This window comes from Gorilla gorilla, chromosome 6 (genome assembly GCF_029281585.2).
Source record: "Gorilla gorilla gorilla isolate KB3781 chromosome 6, NHGRI_mGorGor1-v2.1_pri, whole genome shotgun sequence".
In the NCBI taxonomy this organism is placed as follows: Eukaryota; Metazoa; Chordata; class Mammalia; order Primates; family Hominidae; genus Gorilla; species Gorilla gorilla.
The window spans coordinates 45,660,541-45,687,472 of record NC_073230.2 but is presented as its reverse complement, the minus strand read 5'-3'; the positions used below and the strand labels follow the sequence as shown (position 1 = coordinate 45,687,472).

The following is a 26,932-nucleotide window of genomic DNA, read 5'->3' as shown; positions in this document are numbered from 1 at the left end:
TCAGAGGCCGGTGCCGGTGCAGGTCCTTGGTGTGCTGAGCGCCGGTCCGCTGGGCCCACTATTGTTTCTCTATACTTTGTCTCTGTGTCTTATTTCTTTTCTCAGTCTCTCGCCCCACCCGACTAGAAATACCCACAGGTGTGGAGGGGCAGGCCACCCCTTCAGAAGTGACTTGATATGCACAAAAGGTCAGTTTCTACCCAAGCCAGCATCATCACCACTACAGGCAATTAGGTTTTTCTTCAATGACACAATGAATGATGAAAGAAAACTAACAGACATCCTGACTTCTCATGAATCAAGCGGAATATTCATGTTTGAAAAAACAGCACACAGTATAATTTAGTTCATTTTAATTGAAACTGGCTGAACGCAAAGGAAACATGATATGAATGGTTTAAGTCATTTTGTGCATTCAAAATAAGAGTATTTAGAACATTTCAGAACAATCAGAGAAAAACATGATTTCATGATAAAAATAATACAAATGTCTGGTGACATTTTACATGTATTCGCAATTCCTTTCTTCCCCTTTTGCAAGTCCAACACTTCAGGCCATACACATAATGCAAAACAAGAAAAATAAAACTAGCCACATTGACATGTCAGATTTTATTACACTTTTTAAAACTGTACAAAGAGCACATGTGCATGAGTTAAAAAACAAGGGAAATGTAGGGTGTTAAAAAAGAAATACAAAATAAATCTGAGACACGAAACAAAAAAATTCCATTCTGTGAATTGAAATAAAAAGGTATCTTGCTTACTAAAAAAGTGTTACTTCAATATATTAAGTCTTTTGATTAGGAATACAGCACAAGACTTTCTTCACCTATTCGTTAACACATCAGGCTCAGTCTCACTGAAGAGAGGATGAATCATGACATTACCTTACCAGCCACAGGCAGGCAACTAAATGTGCATGGATATGGTACAACGTCTGTGAGGTATTACAATAAATAAATCTTCATTAGCTGTTCAATAAAGCCAGCAGTGGACGTCACCATTTCAACTTTACTGTCGGCAGGGAGACTCCACTGCCTGCCTCTTTTTGCCTCGATGACTTTCTGTGAGGGTTTTTCACACTTAGAAAAAGAGAGAAGACAAAAGTATTTAAGAAATAGCATTAAAAGGCAAAATGCCACGGTCACCTTACATGTACATAAAAGTCTGTGTGCTGAAAAGGGGCTGTGACAGACACACGAAGGACCATGGGTGTGGTCACACTAGAATTCATGTTAAAATATTTCAGAAAAGGCTCAACTACGAGCATGCCCACATTTTTGCTTCGTGTCTACATGACTGTGGTGGAGAGACGCGGCTGAGGTGTGCTGGGGGTGAGGAGGCAGGCACTGGGGCTCCATGCGCCGTGACCTTGGCTGCCTCTCCCACCCAGTCAGCTTCTATCCCAGCTTCCCAATGACTCACAATCTGGCAGCTTTTTCCTTCTGTGGTTAAACTGTCAGGCAGATTTGCTGCTACTACAATTTACTTCAATTGCCTTCTATTTATGATGTTAAAATGATTTTCTTTGATGACTTAAAGGGATTTAACGATGTGTTCCACTTTGGAGCCCATTAAGCATGACTGCTTTGGATGTACAGCAGCTTTCATCTCAGAGGCTCCAAAATCCTTGAGAAATGTCCCAGTGAGGGGCTGCAGTGGACCTGGTACCAGAAAGTGTGGGCCTGAGCCCCAGCGCTGCCTCGTCTAGCTGTGCAACCTTGGATAAGTGACCCATTCTATGTCTCTGCTGCTTCAAATGTAAAATGGAGGTGATAACAGCACCTGCATCTCACAGGACTGCTGTCCTCTTAACATAGATTAGTACCTGTCATTAAAACAATGACATGTGACTGGCATGTAGACATTCTGGCTAAGTAAACTAACATAAATTCATCTCTATTCTTTAGAAATTTAGAAATCTGATGTATTTTCAAACCTTATAAATGTATACCTGTATAAAAAATGTTAAGACACTTGGCATTAATAAAATGTGACCGATAAATTCATGCAAGATAAATCTGGCTATCCTTACACTCTTATTCTTTGAATTCTACTTTGACTCTACTCAAAGGAAATCTCCATACTTAACTACTTTGTTGTTACGGTTTCATTTCAAACACTTACTTTAACAAAAGTAGTACTCATAGTTCTAAAAGTGGTTTCTCACTGTCCTGTTTTTCTTCAGCTTCTTCAGATCCTACATGGTGGAGAAGGGGACAAAGAAAAAGTATTTCATTCCATTACAGTAACAAACTATTATAAATAAATATGTTTAAAATTATAACATATACACATAAAAACATTAAACATATGTTTAATCCTCAAGAGATTTAGGTTAACTGCTATTTGTAAGCTTTACTTTATTTCTTGTAACAGGAAAACCTTTAAACAATAATCTATCACTTACACTAATCTGTCAAAATGGATTTCACTTATGTACTAAGAATATTCATGCAGACCAAAAACTATTCTCAATCACTATTCTTCCTCTGCCTCTTTGCTGACAAGCTTGCATATATTTTTTACACGCAAAAATGTTGAGCTTGGTACAAATAATTGAATGTAGGTGTTTCTAACAATGGCTATGGCAGATGAGCGAGAGAGCAGTGAGAGGGCACTGTGGCAGTGACCACTGTCTGGCCCTTCTGGATCAATGTCTCATGAGCTTCAGGATATTCCTAGATTTGACCTGGTCATTCCACTCTGGAATTCTTTCCTTAGGATAGACCTATCCCTGAGGAAATAATGCTTATTATTCATTATGTAGATCTTCTCTCTAAAAATTAGAAAAGAAAGCTAAGTGTCTGAGAATAGAAGAAAGGTTAATACTGTAGTTCCATAAAATATCTTGTATCCACTTAAAATTATGGTTATATAGAATTTATAACATAAAAAATGCATGCGCTGTAAGGTAAAAGCAAATGTATAGCAAATAAAACTTTATATGCCATGAGATCACATTTGATAAAATTAAAAACTAAATATATGTGTGCAAATGAGAAAGAGTAGAAGAAAATAACCATGTAACTTTTATATATTTTTCTGGATATTTTAACATTTCTACAATAAACTTGAATTGACTTTATTAATAATTTTTAAATTATATTTTTAAAAAGCAGAATATGAATAATATAGGCAGCATGGGCACAATGATGTGAGATTAAACACACAGACACACACACATACACACACACACACACACACACACACACACCCACCCCAAGAAGGAAACTAAACTGTCAATACTGATGTTACCAAATAGTTTGAAGGATATGTGATTTCTAATTTTTGTTCTTTCCACTTTTATAAATGCATGACTTTCATAATCAGGGAAGGGGAATTAAAAAAAAAAGCAGAGGAGGCCCTGAGAGAAGACCAAAGTAGTGGGCGAGAGATGCCATCAATTCACACGTAAAAGCTGCAGCCTCTCTCAACTGCGCCTGAACCTTGTTAGATAACATACTTTAAAAAGGACATTTTTTTTCCCCTAAGGAGAATGTCTACCTGAATTATAGCCAAGAACAAATTTGTTATAGGGAAAGAATGCCTGATAATCTGAAGAAAACATTTTAACCTCATAAATGTCACACGGTTAGGTTGAATTTGTAGTAAAATGAATAGGTAAAGACTTAACTGTTGAAGGCTTTACTTTCTACCCTATTAACACACTGTCCATCATAGAGACAGGAGGTGGTGAACTGCCTGTCCTTACTGTGGAAGGAGGATGAGGAAGATGGTCACACCAGATCTTCCTGTTCCCAAGCTCACTTCCACCTGCTAGGCCAGTGGCACTGAAACCACAGTGAGTTGCCATGTCTTGGAATTATTTGGGAGTCCTAAATAAAGCTAAACCCTTAATTAAAACATAACAGTATGTCTTCTTTACATATTTTAAAAGGGACTTCTTGCTACGGCCAAGTGAAGAAGTCAATAAATCCTCTCCCTGAAAGGCACCCCCAAAATGTGGCAAAATGGGCAAAACTAGCCATCTCACCACTGGAGAAATGACCAAAAGCATACAACAACTGGAGAAATGTTTATGTTTGAAACACTGCAGAATTCAGGGAATAGCAGTTGTGTCTTGCCTGGAGCTGCTCCTGTTCTTCTCCAACCTCCCAGTACCCAGCTCAACGGGCATGGAGGTTCTGCTAGGGTGAGGCAGGCCATGGGGACTGGCAGTAAAGCTACTCAGTTGAAGGGAGATCGCTTAGTTTGGAGTGGGGAGCCACGCTCATGCCCAGTGACACTGACGGTGAAGTGACAAATTCAGAGGCAGGTGAGCAGAAAGGGCCAACTACTCTGTGAGCCTGAGTTGTGGTCACCACTGGGACAAGCATATGCCCAGCTGGTGTTGTCTCCATGCACAGAGGAGACCCAAGAGAGCCCAAGCCAGCCAATTAGCCTGAGCTCTAAGCATACGCAGAGAGAGCAGGAAAGGACTTAGCAGAAAGTAAAAGCTGGGGAGGACTTGAAAATGGCCTGAATGCTGAAGGTGCTATCCAACCCATGTACATTTCTACCTGGCAGAGGATGGAAGCCTTGATCCAGGTATTTGAGTGCAATCCTCTGTGTAATCACTAGCTAGGCTCTGCCTAATCAGTAGGCTCTAGACATGGGTAACTCCTAGGAAGCTAGGCTTAAAAATATAGGCAAGAATTAATGGACAATAAAACAAAAAACTGAGAGAAGACAGAAGCAGCCACACATCCCAGGGTGTATAGATTTCACAGATTTAGCACAGATTTAGCACAGCTATATAAAGATATAACTCTTTACTAAACAAATAAAGAGCAAGAACAGCAATGTTTCAGGAAAAAAATCAGAATCCAGAGTTACTTTATTTTCAGCAAAATACTTTTCATCAAAAAAAAAAAAACACACAAGATAGGCAAAGAATCAAGAGAGTGTGACCATTCCCAGGAAAAAATGACAGTCAAAACAAACTATCTCTGAGTGAAAGAAAAAGACTGAAGAAAAGTTGAAGTGCTCAGAGACATCAAGCATATCAATCAACCATATAATGAGAATCCCAGAAGGAGGAAAATGTCTGAAAAATGTTTGAAGAATTAATGGTTCAAATTTCTCAAATTGGCTGAGAAATATTAATCCACACATTTTATAAGGAGAATAAACACAGATTAGGATATATACAAAGAGATCCACATGCAGACACATCCGTGTCAACCTGCTGAAAGCCAAGGAATGCATTCAAATGAAAACACAACATATCAAAATTCATGTGATATCACTAAAGCAATTCCTAGAGGAAAATTTATGGCTTTAAATGGCTATATAAGAAAAGAAAAAAAAGTATCAAATCAATCATATAAGTATTCACCTTAAGAAAGCAGAATTAAAAAAATAAAAATTGGTTTGGCACAAAATCAGTTTATAGTAAACTGATTTTAGCAAACGTGTCAAATCAGTACAATGGGGAAAGGTTGTCTTTTCAAGAACTGGTGCTGTTCAACTGAATATCCAAAAGCAAGAGAATGAATTAATCCCTTACCTCCTCCATATTTGAAAATCAATTCAAAATGTATTGTAATCTTAATTGAAAGATGTAAAACTAAAAAACCTTTTAGAAGAAAATGTAGGAGAAAATCTTCATGTCATACAGTTAAAGAGTTCTTAGATATGAACACAAATATATTATCCATAAGAGAACAATTCATAAACTACACTTAATCAAAATTTAAAACTTGTGCTTCAAAAGACTCTAGGAAGAAATGAAAAGACAAATAATAGACTGGGAAAAAATATTTGTAAATCATATATGAAAGCACTTTTATCTGGAATGTGTAAAGAATTCTTACAACTCAATAATAAAAAGAAAACAATTAAAAATATGGCAAAAGACTTGAGACAGATTTTTCTCTAAATAAGACTTATGAATTACATATAATAGAAACATGAAAAATATCTCAGTATCACTACAAACATACAAATTAAAACCACAATGAGATACCACTTTAAATCTGCTAGCCGGGCTATGATCCAAAAGACCCCATACTAAGCATTGGTGAATATATGGAGAAACTGAAATGCATATACAGTAATCTCCCTTATCCCTGGATACCTGAAACCGCAGATAGTACTGTATCCTATCAGTATTATGTTTTTTCTTACACATATATACCTATGAAAAAGTTTGCCATATGACGAACATGATAAAGTTCAGCATATGTTTTTTTTTCTTTTCTTATTAAGTTGAGAACTGTCACCTTTTCACTTAAAGGAAGCACTTTATGGTTTCTCTTTGGCATATATGAATTGCCAGAATTACTACTTTGCCATTGTTAAGTGAAATAAGGATTACTTGAACACAAGCACTGTGATACTGGGATGGTCGATCTGATAACCTGGATGGCTCCTAAGTGACTACCAGGTGGGCGGTGCACACAGTGTGGAACTGCTGGACAGAGGGATGATTCACGTTCTGGACAGGATGAAGCAGGAGAGTGTGGGATTTCATCATGCTACTCAGAACGGCACACAATTAAAAACTTATGGACTGTTTATTTCTGGAATTTTCCATTTAATATTTTCAGACCTCAATTGACCTCAGGTAAGTGAAACTGTGGATAAGAAAGGACTACTGTACATTATTGGAGGGAACGTAAAATAAAAACAGCCACGATCAAGAACAGTTTGACAATTTTAAAAAAAGTTAAACAGAAACTTGCCACATGACACAGCAAATCCTCTCTTAGAAATCTGTTCAAGAATTACAAAAATAAACATCCACACAGAGGCATGTACATGAATGTTCATAGCTGGATTTACTTATGATAACCAAAAGGTGGAAACAATCTAAATGTCCATCAATTTGTGGATACAGACAAAATGTTGTATATCCATATAACGGAATAATACCCAGCCACAAAAAGGAGCAAAACACTGATATATGCTACAACATGGTTGGTCCTCAAACCTTATGCTAAGCAAGAGGCTGGATGCAAAAAGCCATGTATCATATCACTACATTTACATTAAATGCCCAGGAAAGGTAAATATGTCAAGATACAAAGAAGATCAGTGGTTACTTAGGATTAGAGGTAGAAGTGGGGATTAACTGCAAATGAGCATGAAAGAAGTTTTTCAAGTAATGAAACTGTTCCAAAATTACATTGTAATACTGATTAAAAATTTATAAATTTTGCTAAAAATCATGCAATTATACATTTACAATGGATGAATTTTATTATATGCAAATTACACCTCAATCAAGCTTTTTTAAAAAGTCAATATTATTCAGTATCCCTGGCAATGACTTTTCAATAATTTTAAAAATTTTAATTAAAAGGTGGAAAAAGCTGTGTTTCAAATCTATTCACGACACATAGGGCGATTATAGAAATGATCACCTAAACAAGAACACTGCTGAGAGATACAAGGGCTTCTAATAATAACTATATGGGGCAACCAGAAGAAGGCAAGGCTGCTGCAGGCAAACCAGGATGCATGGCTACTCTGGGGAGGTGGCAACTTAGAATTGTAATGAATGCCTTATCTAGACTTGCACAGGACAGGCTATATTCTGCAATTGAGCAATTCCTCATTTTAAGTTAATCTTTCCATGGTTTAGGAGGTGAAGAGTTACCCTTTCTTCAGCTTCATAACTGGTTCACTTAAGCTCTCTGACCACACATAATTTCAATCCAGTCATGTGAGAGAGGATCATGCTTCCTAATTCTTTCCATTTAATACAAAGGGATGCAGGATGCGGTCTGATCAACAAGCAAGCCTGCAAACAAACTATTTTTATATCCTTTGCAAGTGTATCTAATAAACCGTGCTATCCCTGTGATACTAAAATTCAGGCTGCTCCTTTACAAGGAAAAATGCTAACATTTTTGTTTATGGTGCCTCCTATTTCTTTCCCTTTTCTTTTCATCCCTTTCTTCAACAGTTATAAGTCTAATATAAGCCAGGTAACGTATTTGGTGGTGGAGGAAAAAAAGACAAAAAAAAAGACAAAAAAAGGCACATCAGGCCTTTTTCGGACGCCCTCATGTGTACCAGGGAAGTCAGTGCTGTAGCAGGGCAACAGCAGCTTAGAACCTCAAGCTACTGAAAGGCTTCAATTTTTAGCTATTGGCATAAGGGAAAAGCTTTGCTCTAGAGTAGTCTTTTTTTTCTAGGCATATTAATTCCAGTAACAGTTTTCATTTTTAATTCTTTCCTAAATTGAACATTCAGACAATGCAAATATAATAAGGTAGTCCACTCTGACCACTCCTTCTCTGCCCATTAGTAACCTGTCTTTTGTCAAACAAAGCAGCTACACAGTGGAACACCATGAAAATGTTTTGTTGTTGTTTACCTTCCTAACTCAAGGAAATGGTAATGCTCCAGGGTACCACTAGGTGGTGGTAAATGATAAAGGTGAAATGCAGATGGATCCCAGAACTAGAAAGTTTGATGAGGCATGCTTGAGGCTGTGTTCCTTGTATCACTACTATTCTATGTTCTGAACTCTAGTTAAGAAAACACATTAGTACTGAGAACCTGTATTAGTCTTAGAAAAAGAAGTAGAGATGCATGAACTCTATCTAATATGAATTTCCTTTTTTCAAAGAGTAAAGTCCTATGACACAAAACATCTCAATGAAATAATCCTTATGAGGTAATAAAAAATTTAATACTTAATTCTAGTTTTTACTGTTTTAGAAACAGATTTTCTACAAATCCATATCTGTATTTCATCTGGATCTATGTTTCTGTGTCGTATGCTGCTTTCAGATCCAACACCAATAGTCCGGAATCTCAAGTTACTTGGAGTTCCTCCAGTACACTGATATTTCACATTGCTGTAACCTTCAATCATTCATGGCTCTTTCTGTCTGGAATCCCTTTTACCACTGTGTGTGTGTGTGTGTGTGTGTGTGTGTGTGTGTGTGTGTGTGTGTGTGTTAAAATATTAACTAGGCCTAATGTAGGGAATACAATGATGTAGTCTCTAACTCAAGTTTACAACCCAGCAGTAGAAACAGACCAGGTCAGCGCTGAAGGCAGTGCAGACAACACAGGATGACAGGGCTGTGGAAGACGTTCCAAAGAACATGCTGAGGATGTTCTAAGACTGCCGGGAGTGATGGGAAGGGTAGGCATGGCTGGGAAGAACATGGGAACATGTGAGCAAACACTAGGATTGCAGAGGAGATCATGCTCAGAATGGAAACAGCAAGGTGGACAATGGCTGGAGGGCTCTAGAGCACAACATTTTCAGAAGAGCTATGAACAGCACACCAGAAGGCAGTCACAAGGTGAGAAGCTAGACAACTGGTGACAGTGCTCACAGGGGCACTTCCAGCCAGGCTAAGATCTACTGATTTCTTTATCCTTTATGCTACTGAAGGCTTTTGAGCAGGGGACTGGCATGACCAAGTCTATATTTTCATAAACACCAAGAGGCTAATATACTTTAGCAGTTATAAGCATGAACTCTAGCACTGGACCCCAGCTTCAAATCCCAGCTACACCACTTATTATTAGTGTGATATTGGGTAAATTGCTTCAGTTCTCTGTGCCACATTTGCTCATCTCTACATTAGGGATAATACGAGTTTTACATCACAGAGTGGAGGCACTTAGCAAACATCTAATATGCCAGGCATTAAGAATATGAAAATAGGTTAGACACAATCTTACAAGAGATCAGTGGTAAGACGCAGACTTGTAAAAAATGGATGTAATGGAGGAGTGATTAGACACTATGGTTTGTGATCTGTATCTCAGAAGATAAGCAGACAAGGGAGGAGTAAATGAGTGAATATTAATAAAGCTTAGAACAGCACCTGACACTTAAAAAAGTGTTAGCAATTTTAAAAATAGTGGTTTTTTTACCATATAAAAATATATTTAACATAAAATTTACCACTTTAACCATTTTTAAGCACACCATCCAGTGCATTAAGTTCATCTATGCTGTTGTGCAGCCATCATCACCATTCTGAGAATTTGACTTCTCTAGGTATCTCATCTAAGTGAAATCATACGACAGTCCTTTTGTGTCTGGCTTATTTTACTTAGCATAATGTGTTCACAGTTCATACATGTTATAGTATGTGTCAGAATTCTATTCTTTTCTTTCTTTTTTTTTTTTTAATAGAGACAAGGTCCCCCTATGTTGCCCAGGCTGGTCTTGAGCTCCTGGGCTCAAGCGATCCTCCTACCTTGGCCTCCCAAAGTGCTGGGATTATAGGCATGAGCCACTGTGCCCAGCTTTCCATTCCTTTTTAATGCAGAATAATATTCCACTGGATGTACATACATGCTGTTTATCCACTCATCTGCTGACAGCTGTTTGATTTGTTTCCACCATTTAGCTACTGTGAATAATGCTGCTATGAGCATGGGTATACACATATCTGCTGTAGTCTCTGCTTTCATTTCCTTTGGGTACATACCCAGGGGTAGAAGTGTTGAATCATATGGTAACTCTATGTTTAATCTTTTACGGAAACACCATACTGTTTTCTACTGGGGCTATATCATTTTACATTCTCACCCGTAATGCACAAGGGGTCCAATTTCTCCATATCCTTACCAATACTTATTTTCTGTCTTTTTGTTTGGTTTTGCTTTTTGTAATAGTCATCCTAATGGGTATGAAGCGGTATCTTGTTGTGGTTCTGATTTGCATTTTCCTAATGATTAGTGATGTTAAGTATCTTTTATGTGCTTATTGGCCATTTGTTTATCTTCTTTGGAGAAATGTCTATCAAAACCTTCGCATATTTTTTAATCAGGTTGTTTATTTTTGTTGCTGAGTGTAATTGTTATTTTTAACAGAGCACTCTGGTTGCTGGTTAGTGAAAGACAAAATTGGAGGCAGGGAGACAAAGGCTCTTGCAGAAACTGCAGAAAGTAACGCTGAAATGAGGTTGGAGCTGATAGGAAGTGGCAGGATTTGAATGAGAAAATGGAGGTAGAAATAAGGGAGAGAGGATGGAAACAACTTTGTGAATGATGAGATGTGAGCTATAAGAACGGGGTGGAGCCAACAGTGAGGCTCTGGTGTTTGATCTGGGCAACTGGGTGGACAGTGCTGCCATTCTCAGACATGGGAGTCCTAGAGGGAGGTTGGTTTGGTGATGAACCGCAATAATAAGAGCACTGAGATGCTTCCCCTTGTCTGTGTGTCTTCTAAGGTACACATCACAAACCATGGTGTCTAATCACTCCTCCATGACATTTATTTTTACAACTCTGTGTCTTACCACTGGTTTCATGTGAGACCGTGTCTCACCTATTTTCATATCCCTAATGCCTGGCGTGTTAGATGTTAGCTAAGTATATTGAGAAATAGAGGGGGTAGGGAAAGGAAGGAAGAGCAGAGCCTTTGAATGAGAGATACAAGCACAAATAATAATCAAGTTTTTTACCTGCTTCAGATTCAGGAGGGGAATAAAACTGACCATCAGAAAGACCACCAGGTATAAGTGCTGCCCTCTCTGAAGCATCCTGAACTATCAGGAGTCCTGGAAGAGAAGAAATTCAGATGTTGGGAATGAGGTCACCTTTCTGGTAGCTTTTCGGCAAGATTAAGTAAAATAAAATGGTATTATTATTACAATGAAATACCTTTAGAAAAAGAGGTACTTTAAAAATGTTTCAACCAAACAATAAGTTTCATTAACAAATGACAAACAATACTGTAAGGACAGATAACTAAGCAGTTTAAATAAGTGCCTCATGAGGCTGGGCATGGTGCCTCACACCTGTCATCATAGCACTCTGGGAGGCCAAGGATGGAGGATCGCTTGAGCCCAGGAGTTTGAGACCAGCCTGGGCAACATAGCAAGACCCTGTCTCTATAAAAAATTTAAAAATTAGCCGAGTGTGGTAGTACACACCTGTAGTCCCAGCTACTGGAGAGGCTAAGGTGGGAGGATTGCTTGAGCCCAGTAAGCCAAAGCTGCAGTGAGCCATGATTGTGCCATTGCACTTCATAAAGTGAGGTCCTGTCTTAGAATAAATAACTCAGTATTTACATCTTTCCCTTGTGAGTACCTGCCTTCCTACAAAAAAGCACAGTATCAAAACCAAAACACAAAGTAAAATAAAAAACATGGTCAGTTCCTACAAATGGTCTGCTGGCTACATCTGGTTAGAGAGATGCCAGATGTAAAGTGCAATACAGGGATGGCCTTTTATAAATATATAAAGAACAATCACGATGACAAATATTTATGCAACCAGAAGGTTTCAAAAGAAAAAAAGTGTCTTAAAAAAGCAAAGAAAAGGTAAGAAAGCAGGACGTGGACAGCTGAGGAACACTAACACACGCAAGGCCACCAACACTTAAGTTCTTTTGACTGAAAGCTGAGTTAACCTCAGGATAAAGTCGGAGGAAGCACCAGGCCAAATAGCAGATACCAGGTACGTGTGTCATACATGCTACTGACAATGAAAATAAGTGCTAATTTAAAATTTTCATTAATTGTGTGTTCTGCTTTATTAGTCACTTTGAATGTGGTTTAATCCTATAACCATTCAAGCCTCAGTCATAGTAATAGTTCATATGTTTTCAACAAAGTTCAGTTTTATATTTATATACAATTAAAAAAGACTTTCATTAGCTCTACTTATAACTTCTCCAAAATACACTTTCACAAAGGAATAGACGGCATAGGATAGAAGGTACAACTCAGTCTGATTAATGGGTTTTTAAAATCTACTCTTGAATTATTCTTTTCTTATGTATTTCTTCTATGTAAATGAGATTTTCCAAAATAAAACCACTTGCAAGATTATTTTGCATCCTGCTGTTTTTTGAAGTTATAATCATGCTTAACTTTCTATAAGATACTTTTTTTTTTCCTATGAGGCAGGGCAAATTGAGCCAGATGGCCAGCAGAGGCATAAAAACAGCATGTCTTGAAACTGCATGGGTGTCTGAAATGAGCTTTGATTGTTTCACCTTTAAGATGGGTGGGTGGGGCATGTGGGCTTCCATTAAGGACATTATGTGGAGAAGAATTTCAGCTTGGTAATTTACCATAAAGCTTAATCAATCATTTGGCCTTCCTAGTGAATATTCTGGGATATTGAAAGCCATGATGAGATTATAGCAGCTTTGGCAGGATTCATGAGTACACCTTGTTAGCTATGACTCAGCTACTCAGAGGATGGTGAAAGGCTGAGCATCGCTCTGGCTTGCTGTCATCCTCCTGTGAATAATCTTCATCCTAAACCCACCAATGGTCCCCAGCCCTAGGCATTTAACTGTTCTAACAGCGGCCCATCTGAAGCCACCAACTGCTGTAAGGATCACAATGGGAGACTTTGGAGAATCACTGGCTTGTATTTAGAATAGTTGCTTCCACTCACTTAAAATTGGTTTTATTTTCTCTGACCCTAAACAGCACAGTTCTGTTTACATGCACAAAATGCTTACTGTCCTGCCTATTGCTAACAGGGAGAAAAGAACAAGCTGTCTGGGGAGAAAAAAGTGCTGGCTATTTTTTGTTATTGCTTGAATGCCCTTTTCAGCAGTGTTCACATTTTCTTCCAGGGGAAGCCTGGCCTGATAGCTGGAGAGAGGAGCTGCTTTCTGTTACTTACCCTTTCATCCACCCAACCCTTCTCTCGATTTCTGCTGTAGCCACTAAAGAATGAAGACCCCACCACTGCCTAACTCTACCCATTTGCAGCCCCATTCACACCAAGAAACCACATCTCTTCCTCCCAGCTTGGTACCCAGTCCGCCTCAGGAGGCTGACTTTGAGAGGAACTTACTGTTTTCTTCTTCTGCTTCTTGAGGTAACACTTTGAAATCCAGGAACCACGTCTCAATCCAGGCAAGGATGAATGAAATGATGGGCAGCACATAGCCAAAAGCCCCTTGAGAGAAAAGCTGGAAGATATGACCAGGAAAGGGAAATGCAATTACCACAAACTCACACTGAAAAACGAGGCTTCATCACTGAAGATGGTAACTGTATAGAAAAAGTGGTAGGCCATACCTTCGAAAGGATCACTTTTGCTAGTAAAAAGGCACTGGTCACTGCCGTTGTCAACTGCAAGACACATAATCCAGCACTGTTCACACTAGGCATCTCACACTGTGAAGGTACCTCCCTCTTCACAAGAGACCTGTCTGAGCCAGGGGCAGGCAATGCCTGAAAAACCTGTGCCTAGCCTGGCTCCTTCCCATATCACTCAGTCTCTCTCCCCTAGACCCACACTGGGGCAAAATGGGCTTCTACATGTGACACAATCCCTAAATGACTGTGTCTGGTTTCTTCTCCCACATTTCAGCAGGCTGGTGTGCTAGATAACTAAGTTTGATCCACCAGAAGGTACAATTCCAAAGCCTCTATAAGCACATGAAGAGACCGGTAAAGTGCATAGGTAGGGCTCTCGCCAGGGGTTGTGAAGTCCAGAGATACCATAATACCTGAGCCTTGTCACTGTTCCTTCAACTAATATTTTTAGCATGGTGAAACCTGACCAAAATGAATACCAATAGTAGCTTGACTGACAGAAGGGAGGACAGGGAACACCAAGTATCTTGCTCAATAAGTATTAACAAAGTTGCAGACACACACACACACACTCACACACACACACACATACACACAGCTGCTTGGGAGAGGAGGCAGTTTAGCATTTTATATTCTGACACTAATTAACTTTACAGGCTCACACTAAGCACTCTTTAAATACCAGCTGACTTCTCCTCCTTCCAGCTTCTAGACTGTTCTCTGCAAATGTTTTTTAAAACAAGAATCAGAAGCAATAAAATGATTTGCTAAATTAGACTTATTCTTCAGATAATCTGAAAGCAGATATTGAAGATACTGTCTTACAGCTCTCACTGAATATCTATATGTCAAACACTTTTCTAAAACAAACATTGAGAGGGATGGTCTGACAAATACTAGCATACATATGGGGACTCAGGAATACAACATCCCAAAGGGATCTGTTGTAGAAAATGCAGAAAAATGGGAGGGTACAATCAACAAAAGCTATGATGATATCAGCAAAAGAGTATTCAGGAAAGGGAGTCAAGTCTGGCCAAGACTGTCAGCCTATATCCATGAAATGAGAGCTTCCAGATTAACAGATAGTCTGACCGCTGCCCCGTGATTCTGAGAATGCTCAGAAGAGCTGGCCCAGACAGACATCGCCCCCTAGTGGACTCAGGAGGGCAGCACAAGTCCTATTCCCAGCTGGAGAAACCCAGGTCTGGGCCACCCAGACCCGAGCTCTCACCCTCTAATCGCAGAACTGCAGGTTATTTCTGAGCAGTTCTCTCTACTCTGAGGAGCTCCACATTTTCTTCCCATAGAACTGACTTATTAAAGCTTTACAAAAGGCAAATATTCAGACATCTGTCAGGCAGAACTGCTAGTAATTCTATCAATCTCTAAATACTTATTAAGAATACCAAAGCTCTCTGTGCTAGATGCCAGGAAACAGAGGAGTAAAAAAGTCTTCATCCTTGAGAAGTCCAAGGCAACAACAGAAAGACTGAGAGCTTTTCCCTCCAAGACGGGGGGTTGTGGGGAAGAAAGGAGGGGGTAAGGCAATTACCTAAATAAGTACGGACCATGTCATGAAAACAATCACTAAGCAGTTTCAACCAAATAAGACATTCTCCAAATATCTCTGTGACAGAGGTCTCCTCTCATCTCTTATTTGCAAAATGAGGTAGAGGGTGGCTTGGTGCTTGGCCAATAATCACTGTTGGGCTTCTAGATTCCTCATTTGGCTCAGCACCAAGAGACAAATCTAGTTACTCATTAACATTGGAAAGAAGCCCTGGAGTATTAAACCTACTTAAGTATGGAGGAAACGGGACTCAGGAAAGCTTAGTGGGATTCCACCTGCATTAGAACTGTATCTTCTCCCAGCCCAGGCCTGGTGAGAGCAGGACTTGGCCACCAGCACTGGAGGAGATGACCCACTCATGCAGGGCATACTCACCGCTATTGCCCACCAATGGCGCAGTCTGCACACAGCATATGCAAGTATTAACACTTTAAATCGAAAAACTGCCAGAAGCTGAAAGTAAGAAAATAAAGGGATGTTTTAAAAAATATATACAAAAATGACATAGCTTTATGAAGAACTCACCAGACTGTCTTCATTATTGTGATTTAGCTGGAGACTACCAGGGACTGGCACTGGTCTGTAGACCAGCGTTTGGGAATCCCTGCTCTACAACTTAATGCAATAGCAAATTAGGTCTCACATTAATCTCCCATTATGAAAGAAAAAACAAGGCAAGAAAAAAAAGATGTCATTTTCATCATCTTATTATATAAATAGGTGAATTTTCCTTTCAGTGACTAGATATGTCAATGGGTTCTATTTGAGCCATTTGAAAGAATAAAAGCTCTCCAACAAGAAAGTAGGAATGGCTCCTTCTGTTGCCCTCCCTTACCTGTCATTAATCTTTTATTTCCTTGAGATGATGAGACAATTCCTTATTTAGAGAGAGAGAACATTGAATGGGTGGGGAATTAAAAGAAAAGGAAAATATGGTCAGTGTTCAAAAGAGGAAAAAAGGGCATGGAATTTGAAGTCTATTTACAGGAAATCTGCCTTTTGGGTCAGTTTTATCACATCTGAAATGAAACATAAAAAATACTTACAAATATATCAAAATATGAAGAATAGTAGTCATACTGCATCACCTCCTTCTCTAATGTGTTCTCAATGCCTCCATTCACCTAGAAAGGAGAGTAAGAAGCAAAAACAAGGAGAGGTTTATGTGTGGAAATAAAACAAGGTAAGATTTCCTATCCAACTTTCCTGCCTATCTTCTCAGAACCCAGAAATGCTAAAGTGCGGAAGAAAAGAACTCTCTTAATTTTAATAGAAAAGGGCTGGATGGCACTCTCCAATTCCTCAACTCTGAATTCATTCATTCAACAGATATAAATGTATAGTGAAAAATAATGGCTTCTGTAGTTCATATTTGGGAAAATTAAAATGTTAAGAAAATTATTTTTTCCCTTCTAAGATAAAGTCTTCCATCACACAAAAGTATATTTTTAAAGAAGGCAATTCACCTTTATCCAGGACTACCTTACTTTCTGATCACGCTCCACTGTCTTAGGCCTTGGAAGGCCAAGACTCCCCGACATCCGGGCAAACGTCAATGATGGCCATTAGCATGATACAGAATAGAAGTGTAAACATTCTCCGTGGTTTCTCATTTTTATTTCTCCTGGCATTTAAAGATTCTGCACTTTTATCAATTTAAATATATTTTTAACATGAATAGATAATGAAATAAGGACAGTACTAGACTCAAACCTGATACAACTTTCTGTCCTCTCCCAATGCTACTGTCAAAATAAATCTTACATTATCGAGCTCAAAATTCGACAAATGAAACTATGGAGCATAATACTTTTAAAAAATCAAGTAAGGGGACATGTGTCGGCAGCTAATGCAGCACCCAAGCAGGGTAACTGTCAGAGCCCCTGGATTAGCCTGATCACAGGGAGCAAACAAATGCAGAGGGTTTAAAAGAGGACCAATGGAAGGACAGTTAACCAGAGACCTGGATAAGAGGGAAAACATTAAGGAACACCTTTGCCAGGTTCAAATTCGAATGAAAGTTGCCATAGGGAAGGGTATTCCTAGCTTAGGTATCATTTCACATATTTGTATTTGTTATGCAAAAATGAAAGCATACCATAAATACTGTCCTGTGCCCTAAAATCCCTTAAGGAGGTCTACATTTCTTTGTAATTAGTATGGATGCTCTGTAGACGTGCTTGGCTATAGACCTCTACAAATGAATAGAATTGAAAACCTGGGAGGAAGGAGGAATAATGATTGAAAGACACACAACCATTTAGTCTCATTACTGTCTCTCCAGACTTAAGGAAACTTGTCAACATCCAGAATATTATAACAATGATTATTCCAAGTGGCCTACAGCAAACAGGGGTTCTCTACCACATAGAGACCTCCCCTTGCTATTCCTGGGAGAACAGGAATCAAAGCAGCCCATAGAGTTTTGCAATAAATAGCCCATAGCTTTTCTCTGGTATCTGCGTACTTTAAAATGCTCTGATTTGGAGTTGGCTTTAAACAGACATTATCTAAAATTTATATCTCTATCCCTAACTTATACTCTAAATCCTCATTTCAAAATTTTTGTCTCTACCTCAAGATGTGTTAAATAAACTATCTTTAGTTTCACACAAAATTCCTTCCCAGTCAGTTCTGGTACTACTCCTCTAGATTTCACCACTGGAAACTTCAGTCATCTTTGCATACTGGGGATGATAAAATCGGCCTATCAACAAGTCTTCTCATACTCCTTCCTTTAGTGACTCTCAGGTTAGTTCTTTCCCTCCTATTCCCACCACCTTCCATGACATTCCTGCTTCTGAATTCATGTTCTTAGTGCCAATCTGTCCCACCTGCTCACCACTGCCACATTGATCTTTATCCATTCACCAAATATTTGCTGAGCATCTATTATGCACCAGGCACTGTTCTAAATATAGGAAATACTTCAGTAAACAAAACAATATGTCTTCATGGAGATTATATTCTGGCAAGGTGAAAGAGATAGCAAATAAGAAAACAAATGCTACACAGACAACAGAAGCAGGACAGTGCGACAGAATAATGAAGACATTTAAACTGATACTAGCAAAATAAGAAGTTGAATTCTATAAAAAGATAAAGGAAATTAATCATTTCATATAGAAGAAACAACTAGTAGAAGGGTCCCAAGATAGAAAGGAGCTTATTCCTTTCTGAGAACAGAAGAAGGCAAGTGTGCTCATCTACCGTGAGCCAGGAACAGAGGGTGGGGAGGAAGTCTGAGAGGCTTCTGGGGCCTCTGCAAGCCAAAATACGACATTTGGATTTTATTCTAAAAGCATGGCCTGCCAGTGAAGAGCTGTAACAGAAAGTGACATGATCTGACTTTTGTTTTTCACAGGTTACCCTGGCTACTGTGAGAAGAATGAATTGCAGGGTGAGAAGAAGCAGGCGACCAGCCAGGAGTGCAGTTTGGATGAGTGATAATGTGGCTTGGTTGAAGCTGGAAACAGTGGAAAAGAAAGGGAAACAGTGGAAAAGAAGGGAAACAGTGGAAAAGAAGAGAAACAGTGGAAAAGAAGAGAAGTGGTCACATTTTGAATATATTTTGGAGGCAGATTTGACAGGACTTACTTTTAGACTGGATATGAAGCATGAAAAATACAAAACAAGCAAATCAAAATGCGTTTTCATGTTTGGCCTAAGTCTCTGCATTTTCTTACTGATGAAAAAGGGGGAAAGCAGGTGTGTGTATGCATTGGGGGAAACATGTTAAGTCAGACATCCAACTGGACAGGTCAAGGAGGCTGTGATGTAGACTGCAAGTCACTGACTTCTGGAAAATCTCAAAATCATGTTGTCCAATCTGCTCCAGAATCTGTAACAGCTCACCATTGCAGTAAATACAAATCCTTCTATATACCTTTTAATAACTTGAATAATCTAGCACCAGCCTACCTATTCAATTTCATTTCCAATAGGCACCTTACTTTCTAGCCAAGCTAGTATCTTCTCAGCCTCTGTCCCTGTTCCCTCCAAATACAAGCACTTGAGCACGCACTCCCCACACATAAGCACACACTCCTGCCTCAGTACTTCCATGCACCGTGATCTCCAAACCCTCTCCCCAAGCTCCCACACTGAAGGATCATCTTTCCCAGATCATCCTCCCATCTTAACTGCCACCTATCCTTCCAAATCCAATTCACAGTCCATCTCTTCCATTCACTCCCTCAAACAAGTCCAAGCCACTGATCTACCTCATCTGAATTTCTATTATACTTGGTCATCACCATTTATAGAGCATAGTAGGAATGAGGTAATAGAATCAGAATTAGCAGGGTAATAAGTACCTGAAACTTAAATGTAACAATAGTGAGAAAACAGTAACCAGCATTTTTTTCTTCTTTCTGGGTTAAATTTATTTTAGTTATTAATAAATGACATGAACTATAATCATGCAGACCTTTGTATCTTCAAAGGGGCTGCTGTACACATCTTTCCATTTGATCTTCACATGAACCCATGAGGAAGGCAAGACCAGTATTAGTTTATTAAATTGATCAAAAGGCCCAGAGAACTTATTAAACAGCTTGCCCAAGGCCAAAGACCTGGTCACGACAGCTCTAAGTCAAATTAGGACTGTTATGACATTTTCTAGAACGCCAGTTAGAAAATAGTAGGAAAAAAGTCACTAAGCATTGATAAAGGCTTTTTTTGAACCATAGTCTCAATCAAGTATCAAAAGCTAAAAAGAAAACCAAATTCCTTTCAACTGTCACTACTTTGATCCCTGTTCACACTGTCTACAGAGTGTAGGAGAGAGTCTGCAGAGGGAAAAGAGTCCTCAGGGAACGCAAGCCATAATTAATTCCAGATCCAACTTGGGAAATCAGTCTACTCAAAGGTGGACCAAGAGGCCTTGGATAGAATCAAAACCATCCTTTTGACTGACCGAAAAGAGATCAGCAGCCCTAAGATCTTCTAGAAGGAAAATGAACTAAGGTGGTGTTAGGCTTCTCTGGCTCACCGAGCCCTGCATTTGAGGCTGGGATGGTGCCAGTCAGGTCCCTGTGGCAAGGAGGGAAGGTGGCTAAGGTGGAAGTCATACATGAAGGCAAAGTAGTTTGGTTATTGTTATAATTGCAAAGAACAGCTGGTTCTCCATATTCTAAAGCCCTAAGCACCCTTTATGACATTTTCTTTCTTCTTTTAAAGAGTACATCACAAGGCAGTATAAGATTATGTGCCATATTTATTCAGCTAAACTCTAAATCCCATATAGTTTTTTTTGGTAGAGCTTGCAACATCTGAATTAGAAGCCTGTTCTCTGGCATTTGGTAAATGTAAAGACATGTTTAAAAAAATGGATTTGAATGATTAGAGAGTTAGAGAGAGACAACAAAGCAAAATGAATGGTACTGCGTGTAGTGAAAACGCCAGGTCAAGACTGACAATTCAAAACAAGTAGAACTAGAAATTGGGCATCGAAAAACAATCATACTAAAAAAAGTCCTGATGTTCTTGCTTGATCATATACCCTTTTCCAATCTTTTAATTTTACAGCTGGGGAAACTAGTAGTTGGTGGAAAAGTGAGGATAAAAACACATTTCTAAATTGCTAGGCCTGGTGATTTTTCATTTATAACACGTTGCATGCAGATGTAAACAGATAACTTGTCTGTGAACAAGAACAGGGGGCAGCCTACTTCATTTCCACTTCCCTGGACAAAACAGAAAGGAGAGAAATGAGAAGTGTGATCCCATGAACCCCACCCCAGTTCTACCCCATGACTTTCCTCATTTAAAGGCATACAGTGATATAAGCAGCCAAAGCGATGAATGCCCGGACTTGCTGTTGACGTTAAAATAAATTTAAAGTGTAAAGTGTGCCCCCTTAAAACTACTGATGTGTTTCCTGTTAAAAGATGCATTTCCGGCCAGGCGCGATGGCTCACACCTATAATCCCAGCACTTTGGGAGGGCAAGGCAGGTGGATCATGAAGTCAGGAGATAAAGAACAGTGTGGCCAACACGGTGAAACCCTGTCTCTACTAAAAATACAAAAAAATTAGCAAGGCGTGATGGTGTGCGCCCTGTAGTCCCAGCTACTCTGGAGGCTGAGGCAAGAGATTTGCTTGAACCCAGGAGGTGGCAGTTGCGTGAGCCAAGATCGTGTCACTGCACTCCAGCCTGAGTGACAGAGCAAGACTCTGTCTCAAAAAAGAAAAAAAAAAGACGCATTTCCTTTTCATCTCTCATTACATAGCTACAGTTTTGAAATCATATTACTCCTTTAAAATATACATTAATTAAAATATTTTCTTTAATGTGCACATGTGGAACACATAGCAAAAAGAGACTCTAAATTACTATGTCATATCACTGGGCTGTCTGATTATAAACAAAACTTAAGCAATCCCACAGTGCAAAATTAACAGAAGAAAAATCTGTAAACAGAAACTTAACAGTGGACTCATGTTCCATGTCACTGTGATTATGGGACAAATATTATTTTCTAATGTAACTGTCTGCTTTCATAATGAGTTTAGTTCCTCTATTAGGATTCATGATGAAATTAAATGAGATTCAGTGACCCTAATTATTAAGAGAGTGGAGTTTAAATTGAAATTATGCTATGAATTAGAATACTAATCAAAAATTAGATTAAGATGTTGCTTCTTGCTGTTAAAAGGCAAAATTTTAAATAATTTTCAAACAGGAATCTCAGCATCTTTTCATATTTTTGTATTATAATAAATTCTCATAAAACATTTAGCACTGTGCCTAGCAAAGAGTAACCCCCTAAAAATAAACAACAGGGAATAATGATTACTACCTAGGTCTTAGCAAACATTTCCTGGAAATAAATGAACTGCTGAAAATAGGAAAGCAGACACTTTTTGCTTGTGAGGAAAACCTCCCGGAGGAGCTCACCTATTGGTTGGTAAGAAATGTAAACAATCAGACCACAGGCTTTGGGAAGAAAACACATATATTGGGTTAAATAAAAAATATTATTAAAATGAGTTTCATCTGTTTATTTTGATTTTTATTAATGTGGCAACTAGAGAATTTTAAATTACATATTTAATAGTTTGCATTATATTTCTATTGGACAGTACTGGTCTAAACAATTAGTTGGTAATACAGAATAACTGCATAAACCTCCAAATGCCTCCAGGACAACTTTTCTGATGAAATATAAATAACTAATCTCTTTGCAAGAAAGTAAAGAACAAACATATGCAAAATCTTAAACCTGGGAACTAGAAAAGTACATGAAACATCTAAAACATATTCCAAAAGCATTCTACATTTTCTGGAGGAAGGATGGGTAAACTTTTTCTGAAAAAGACTAGAGAACAAATATTTTTGCCGTTGTGGGTCAGAGGGTCTCTGTCACAACTATTCAACTGCAACTACTCAGTGCAAAAGCCAGCCATAAACAATATGTAAACAGACAGGCCTGGCCACGTTCCAATAAAACTTTATTAAAACAGGCCTACTGAATTTGTCTTACAGCCTATAGTTTGTCAACTCCTGTTACAGAGCAAAATACCAGGAATTCAAATTTCAAAACCCCAGACAACATGAGTTTTAAACTGATCACATTTGCCTTAAACAATAATATTAAAGAACAAGAAAGGTCCAAATCAGGAGGAGAAAAGCAATGGCTTCATTTGGAAAAAGATGGAAATTACTAAATGAAACAAATGATAAGACAAACGAACAAAAAAACCCTGTTGTCTCTGGAAACACTTCTTAAAAAGTTATGAAAGAACCACCAACTTACATTTAACTCTATTATCCACAGTAACGTTACAAATAAGAGGTCAAAGGTGACAAACAAACAGAAAGTCCTCCTGACATCAGATATGCCTTTCTTTTCCCTTCCTTCATAGGACTCAATCCTGGCCATGAGTTGTGTGGGGTTGATGGAATGGATGTTGCGCAGAGAAGCATGGGAGCTCTGGCTCCCGGTGAGAGCGTTCTCCATGTCTTCTGGCAGGTGGTTCATCCTGGAGGAGGGTTACAGGAGCCTTTTTCCAACCTCACCATCCCTAAAGAGAAGACACCTTTGGGAAATAAAGAAGAGACACTATGTTAAATCCAAGCTGATCAAATATAACTGTGCAACCCTCTCCACTGTGCAACTATTTCTCTAACTGAACAACAGAGTACCTTGACTGATTTATGTTTTCATGAAGACATAAAGAGAAAGAGAAATGAGAAGCAACACATAATGTTTTAGAGCAATACTACAAAATAGCTGTTTTAGCAAAGAATGGCAATAGAGAGGAAGCAAACTGACTGTAGGAAAGGGTGAAGACAGGATGTTAGCTACAACTGAAAGGTGTTCCTGATGACCTGGACCAAACCTCTTGGTGAACGACTCAGTTACCTTGCTGTGCCAGGGAGAAAACCTCCACAGTCCTGTAAGTATAACTGTGCATGGGCTAGAAAATCATTTACTGAATGCTTTCCTGGAGCATGTAAGCAGAATGTGTAAATTAGCTATAAAAAAGCTTATTTCCAAGCCTAGGCAATATAGTAAGGTCCTGTCTGTACAAAAAAGAAAAAAGAAAAATCAGCGGCACATGGCAGCACATGCCTATAGTCCTAACTACTCAGGAGCTGCATAGGAGGATCGCTTGAGCCCAGGAGTTGAGGTTATAGTGAGCTATGATCATGCCACTGGACTCCAGCCTGGGTAACAGAACAAGACACTGCCTCAAATGAAAAACAAAAATCACACAAATATCCTTACTTCCTGAGGAGGAATTTCTTTCCATCAAAAGTACCTTATAAACTAAAGTTAGTTAGCATTTCCCCATCCTCTTAATGAACAAGCATGTTTCTAGGCCTCTTCTTGGAAAAGAAGTGCACACACTAAACAAAAAGTTTAGCACTATGCAAACCACCCGACCAATAATTACAGAAGATATAGTCCTATACAGAGATGCAGGCCCCTCAAGACCAGAGTGCACTTTTATAATAAAAATTAAAAATGAGTAATCCAAATAATCTGATCTGCTTATGGATGGGACAAAGACATTAAACAAAGTGTGGTGGATGGTATGATTGTCAAGCAGCCTAGTTTCCTTTCCTGTAGGACCTCTCCCTGTGGGATTATATACTCCTGGCTCTACTGAACTCATATCTGTTCTTTAGCCATGAACGTGGCAAGTAACGTGGGCAGAAGTTCATATGCCACTTGTGTCCAGAGCTGGTACATGAATCGCCAGTACGTGGCTCACCACGCTCTCCTTTCTTTCTGCCACAATGACTGGCAATGTCTAGGTAAAAAAGAGGATTTTCAAAGCCATAAAATAGAATTTAGAAACAGACAGCTGAGATGTCCCTAAAGCAATATGATCCCATTTGGTCCTATTATTCACTGTCCAGAACTTCGTCTCTTTACACTTGACCCTGACTTCTCTTCCTTTCCACACTCAGGAACAAAAGTCTTTCTCATACTTTTTAACAATGTGGTGGTAAAATGGCACAGCATTTATGAAGGCAATTTGATTATGTGAAATAAGATACTTTAAAACCTCCATACTTCCTGATCTTGTAACCCTAAATCTAAATGAAATTAATCAAACTACAGACCTTCAAAGCAAAAACTGATTCATGGCCTTAAAGGTCAGGTTAGTGATTATCTTCAAGAAAGAGGGAAGAAACAGTGATTAGAAGGCAGAGGGTAGAGGGCATATTTAGGGGACTTGGTAAAGTTCTATTTCTTTACCTGAGTAGTGGTAACATAGTTGTGTTCATTTAGTGATAATTTATTGATGTACACAGTAGTTTTAGTCATGTGTTGGCTCATGAAAAATTCAAAATACTATATAGTATATACATGTATACACAACTGAATAGTGTATATTATATTTCAATAAAAATCTATATTAAAAGACTTTATCATAAGGTATCTATAATAGTATCAATTAGAAAACAACCTAAATAACTAATTAGAATAATTAGATAAATCATGGTATAGCCACAGTATAGTCACTAAAATAAATGTTTATGAAGCATTTATAATGACTTAGAAAAAATGCCTGGGTTATGATAACTAAATTAAAAATCGAATACTAAATGGAATACACACATACACAGTATGTTCAGAACTCTGTAAAATAAACCTAAACCGAATTCTTACAAGAAGGTACCTATGAAATATATCAGATATTGAACCAGCCTTGCATCCCAGGGATGAAGCCCAATTGATCATGGTGGATAAGCTTTTTGATGTGTTGCTGGATTTGGTTTGCCAGTATTTTATTGAGGATTTCTGCATCGATGTTCACCAGGGATATTGGTCTAAAATTCTCTTTTTTTGTTGTGTCTCTGCCAGGCTTTGGTATCAGGATGATGCTGGCCTCATAAAATGAGTTAGGGAGGATTCCCTCTTTTTCTATTGATTGGAATAGTTTCAGAAGGAATGGTACCAGCTCCTCCTTGTACCTCTGGTAGAATTCGGCTGTGAATCCGTCTGGTCCTGGACTTTTTTTTGGTTGGTAAGCTATTAATTATTGCCTCAATTTCAGAGTCTGTTATTGGTCTATTCAGAGATTCAACTTCTTCCTGGTTTAGTCCTGGAAGGGTGTATGTGTCGAGGAATTTATCCATTTCTTCTAGATTTTCTAGTTTATTTGCGTAGAGGTGTTTATAGTATTCTCTGATGGTAGTTTGTATTTCTGTGGGATCGCTGGTGATATCCCCTTTATCATTTTTTATTGCATCTATTTGATTCTTCTCTCTTTTCTTCTTCATTAGTCTTGCTAGCGGTCTATCAATTCTGTTGATCTTTTCAAAAAACCAGCTCCTGGATTCATTGATTTTTTGAAGGGTTTTTTGTGTCTCTATCTCCTCCAGTTCTGCTCTGATCTTAGTTATTTCTTGCCTTCTGCTAGCTTTTGAATGTGTTTGCTCTTGCTTCTCTAGTTCTTTTAATTGTGATGTTAGGGTGTCAATTTTAGATCTTTCCTGCTTTCTCTTGTGGGCATTTAGTACTATAAATTTCCCTCTACACACTGCTTTAAATGTGTCCCAGAGATTCTGGTATGTTGTGTCTTTGTTTTTGTTGGTTTCAAAGAGCATCTTTATTTCTGCCTTCATTTTGTTATGTACCCAGTAGTCATTCAGGAGCAGGTTGTTCAGTTTCCATGTAGTCGAGCGGTTTTGAGTGAGTTTCTTCATCCTGAGTTCTAGTTTGATTGCACTGTGGTCTGAGAGACAGTTTGTTATAATTTCTGTTCTTTTACATTTGCTGAGGAGTGCTTTACTTCCAACTATGTGGTCAATTTTGGAATAAGTGCAGTGTGGTGCTGAGAAGAATGTATATTCTGTTGATTTGGGGTGGAGAGTTCTGTAGACGTCTATTAGGTCT

General features: G+C 38.6%; 1 protein-coding gene across 7 annotated transcripts in view; it reads right to left on the bottom strand.

Annotated features, from left to right (window-relative positions):
- Positions 1–336: 336 nt before the first annotated feature.
- STARD3NL (STARD3 N-terminal like) overlaps positions 337–26,932 on the bottom strand; it is a 52,564-nt gene continuing 25,968 nt past the window's right edge. For 4 of the 7 annotated variants that reach the window (XM_019031262.4, XM_019031265.4, XM_019031266.4 and 1 more), the window contains 8 exons: positions 23,333–23,615; positions 16,620–16,697; positions 15,949–16,026; positions 13,980–14,033; positions 13,753–13,870; positions 11,397–11,492; positions 2,131–2,203; positions 337–1,085 (listed from right to left, as the gene is read on the bottom strand). In XM_019031262.4, the coding sequence (XP_018886807.3) occupies positions 2,148–2,203; positions 11,397–11,492; positions 13,753–13,870; positions 13,980–14,033; positions 15,949–16,026; positions 16,620–16,697; positions 23,333–23,557 (705 nt within the window). In that variant the 5' untranslated portion in view covers positions 23,558–23,615 and the 3' untranslated portion in view covers positions 337–1,085; positions 2,131–2,147. The remainder of the gene's footprint in view (positions 1,086–2,130; positions 2,204–11,396; positions 11,493–13,752; positions 13,871–13,979; positions 14,034–15,948; positions 16,027–16,619; positions 16,698–23,332; positions 23,616–26,932) is intronic. The other 3 variants (XM_019031267.4, XM_019031268.4, XM_063708476.1) reach the window with 1 other exon arrangement.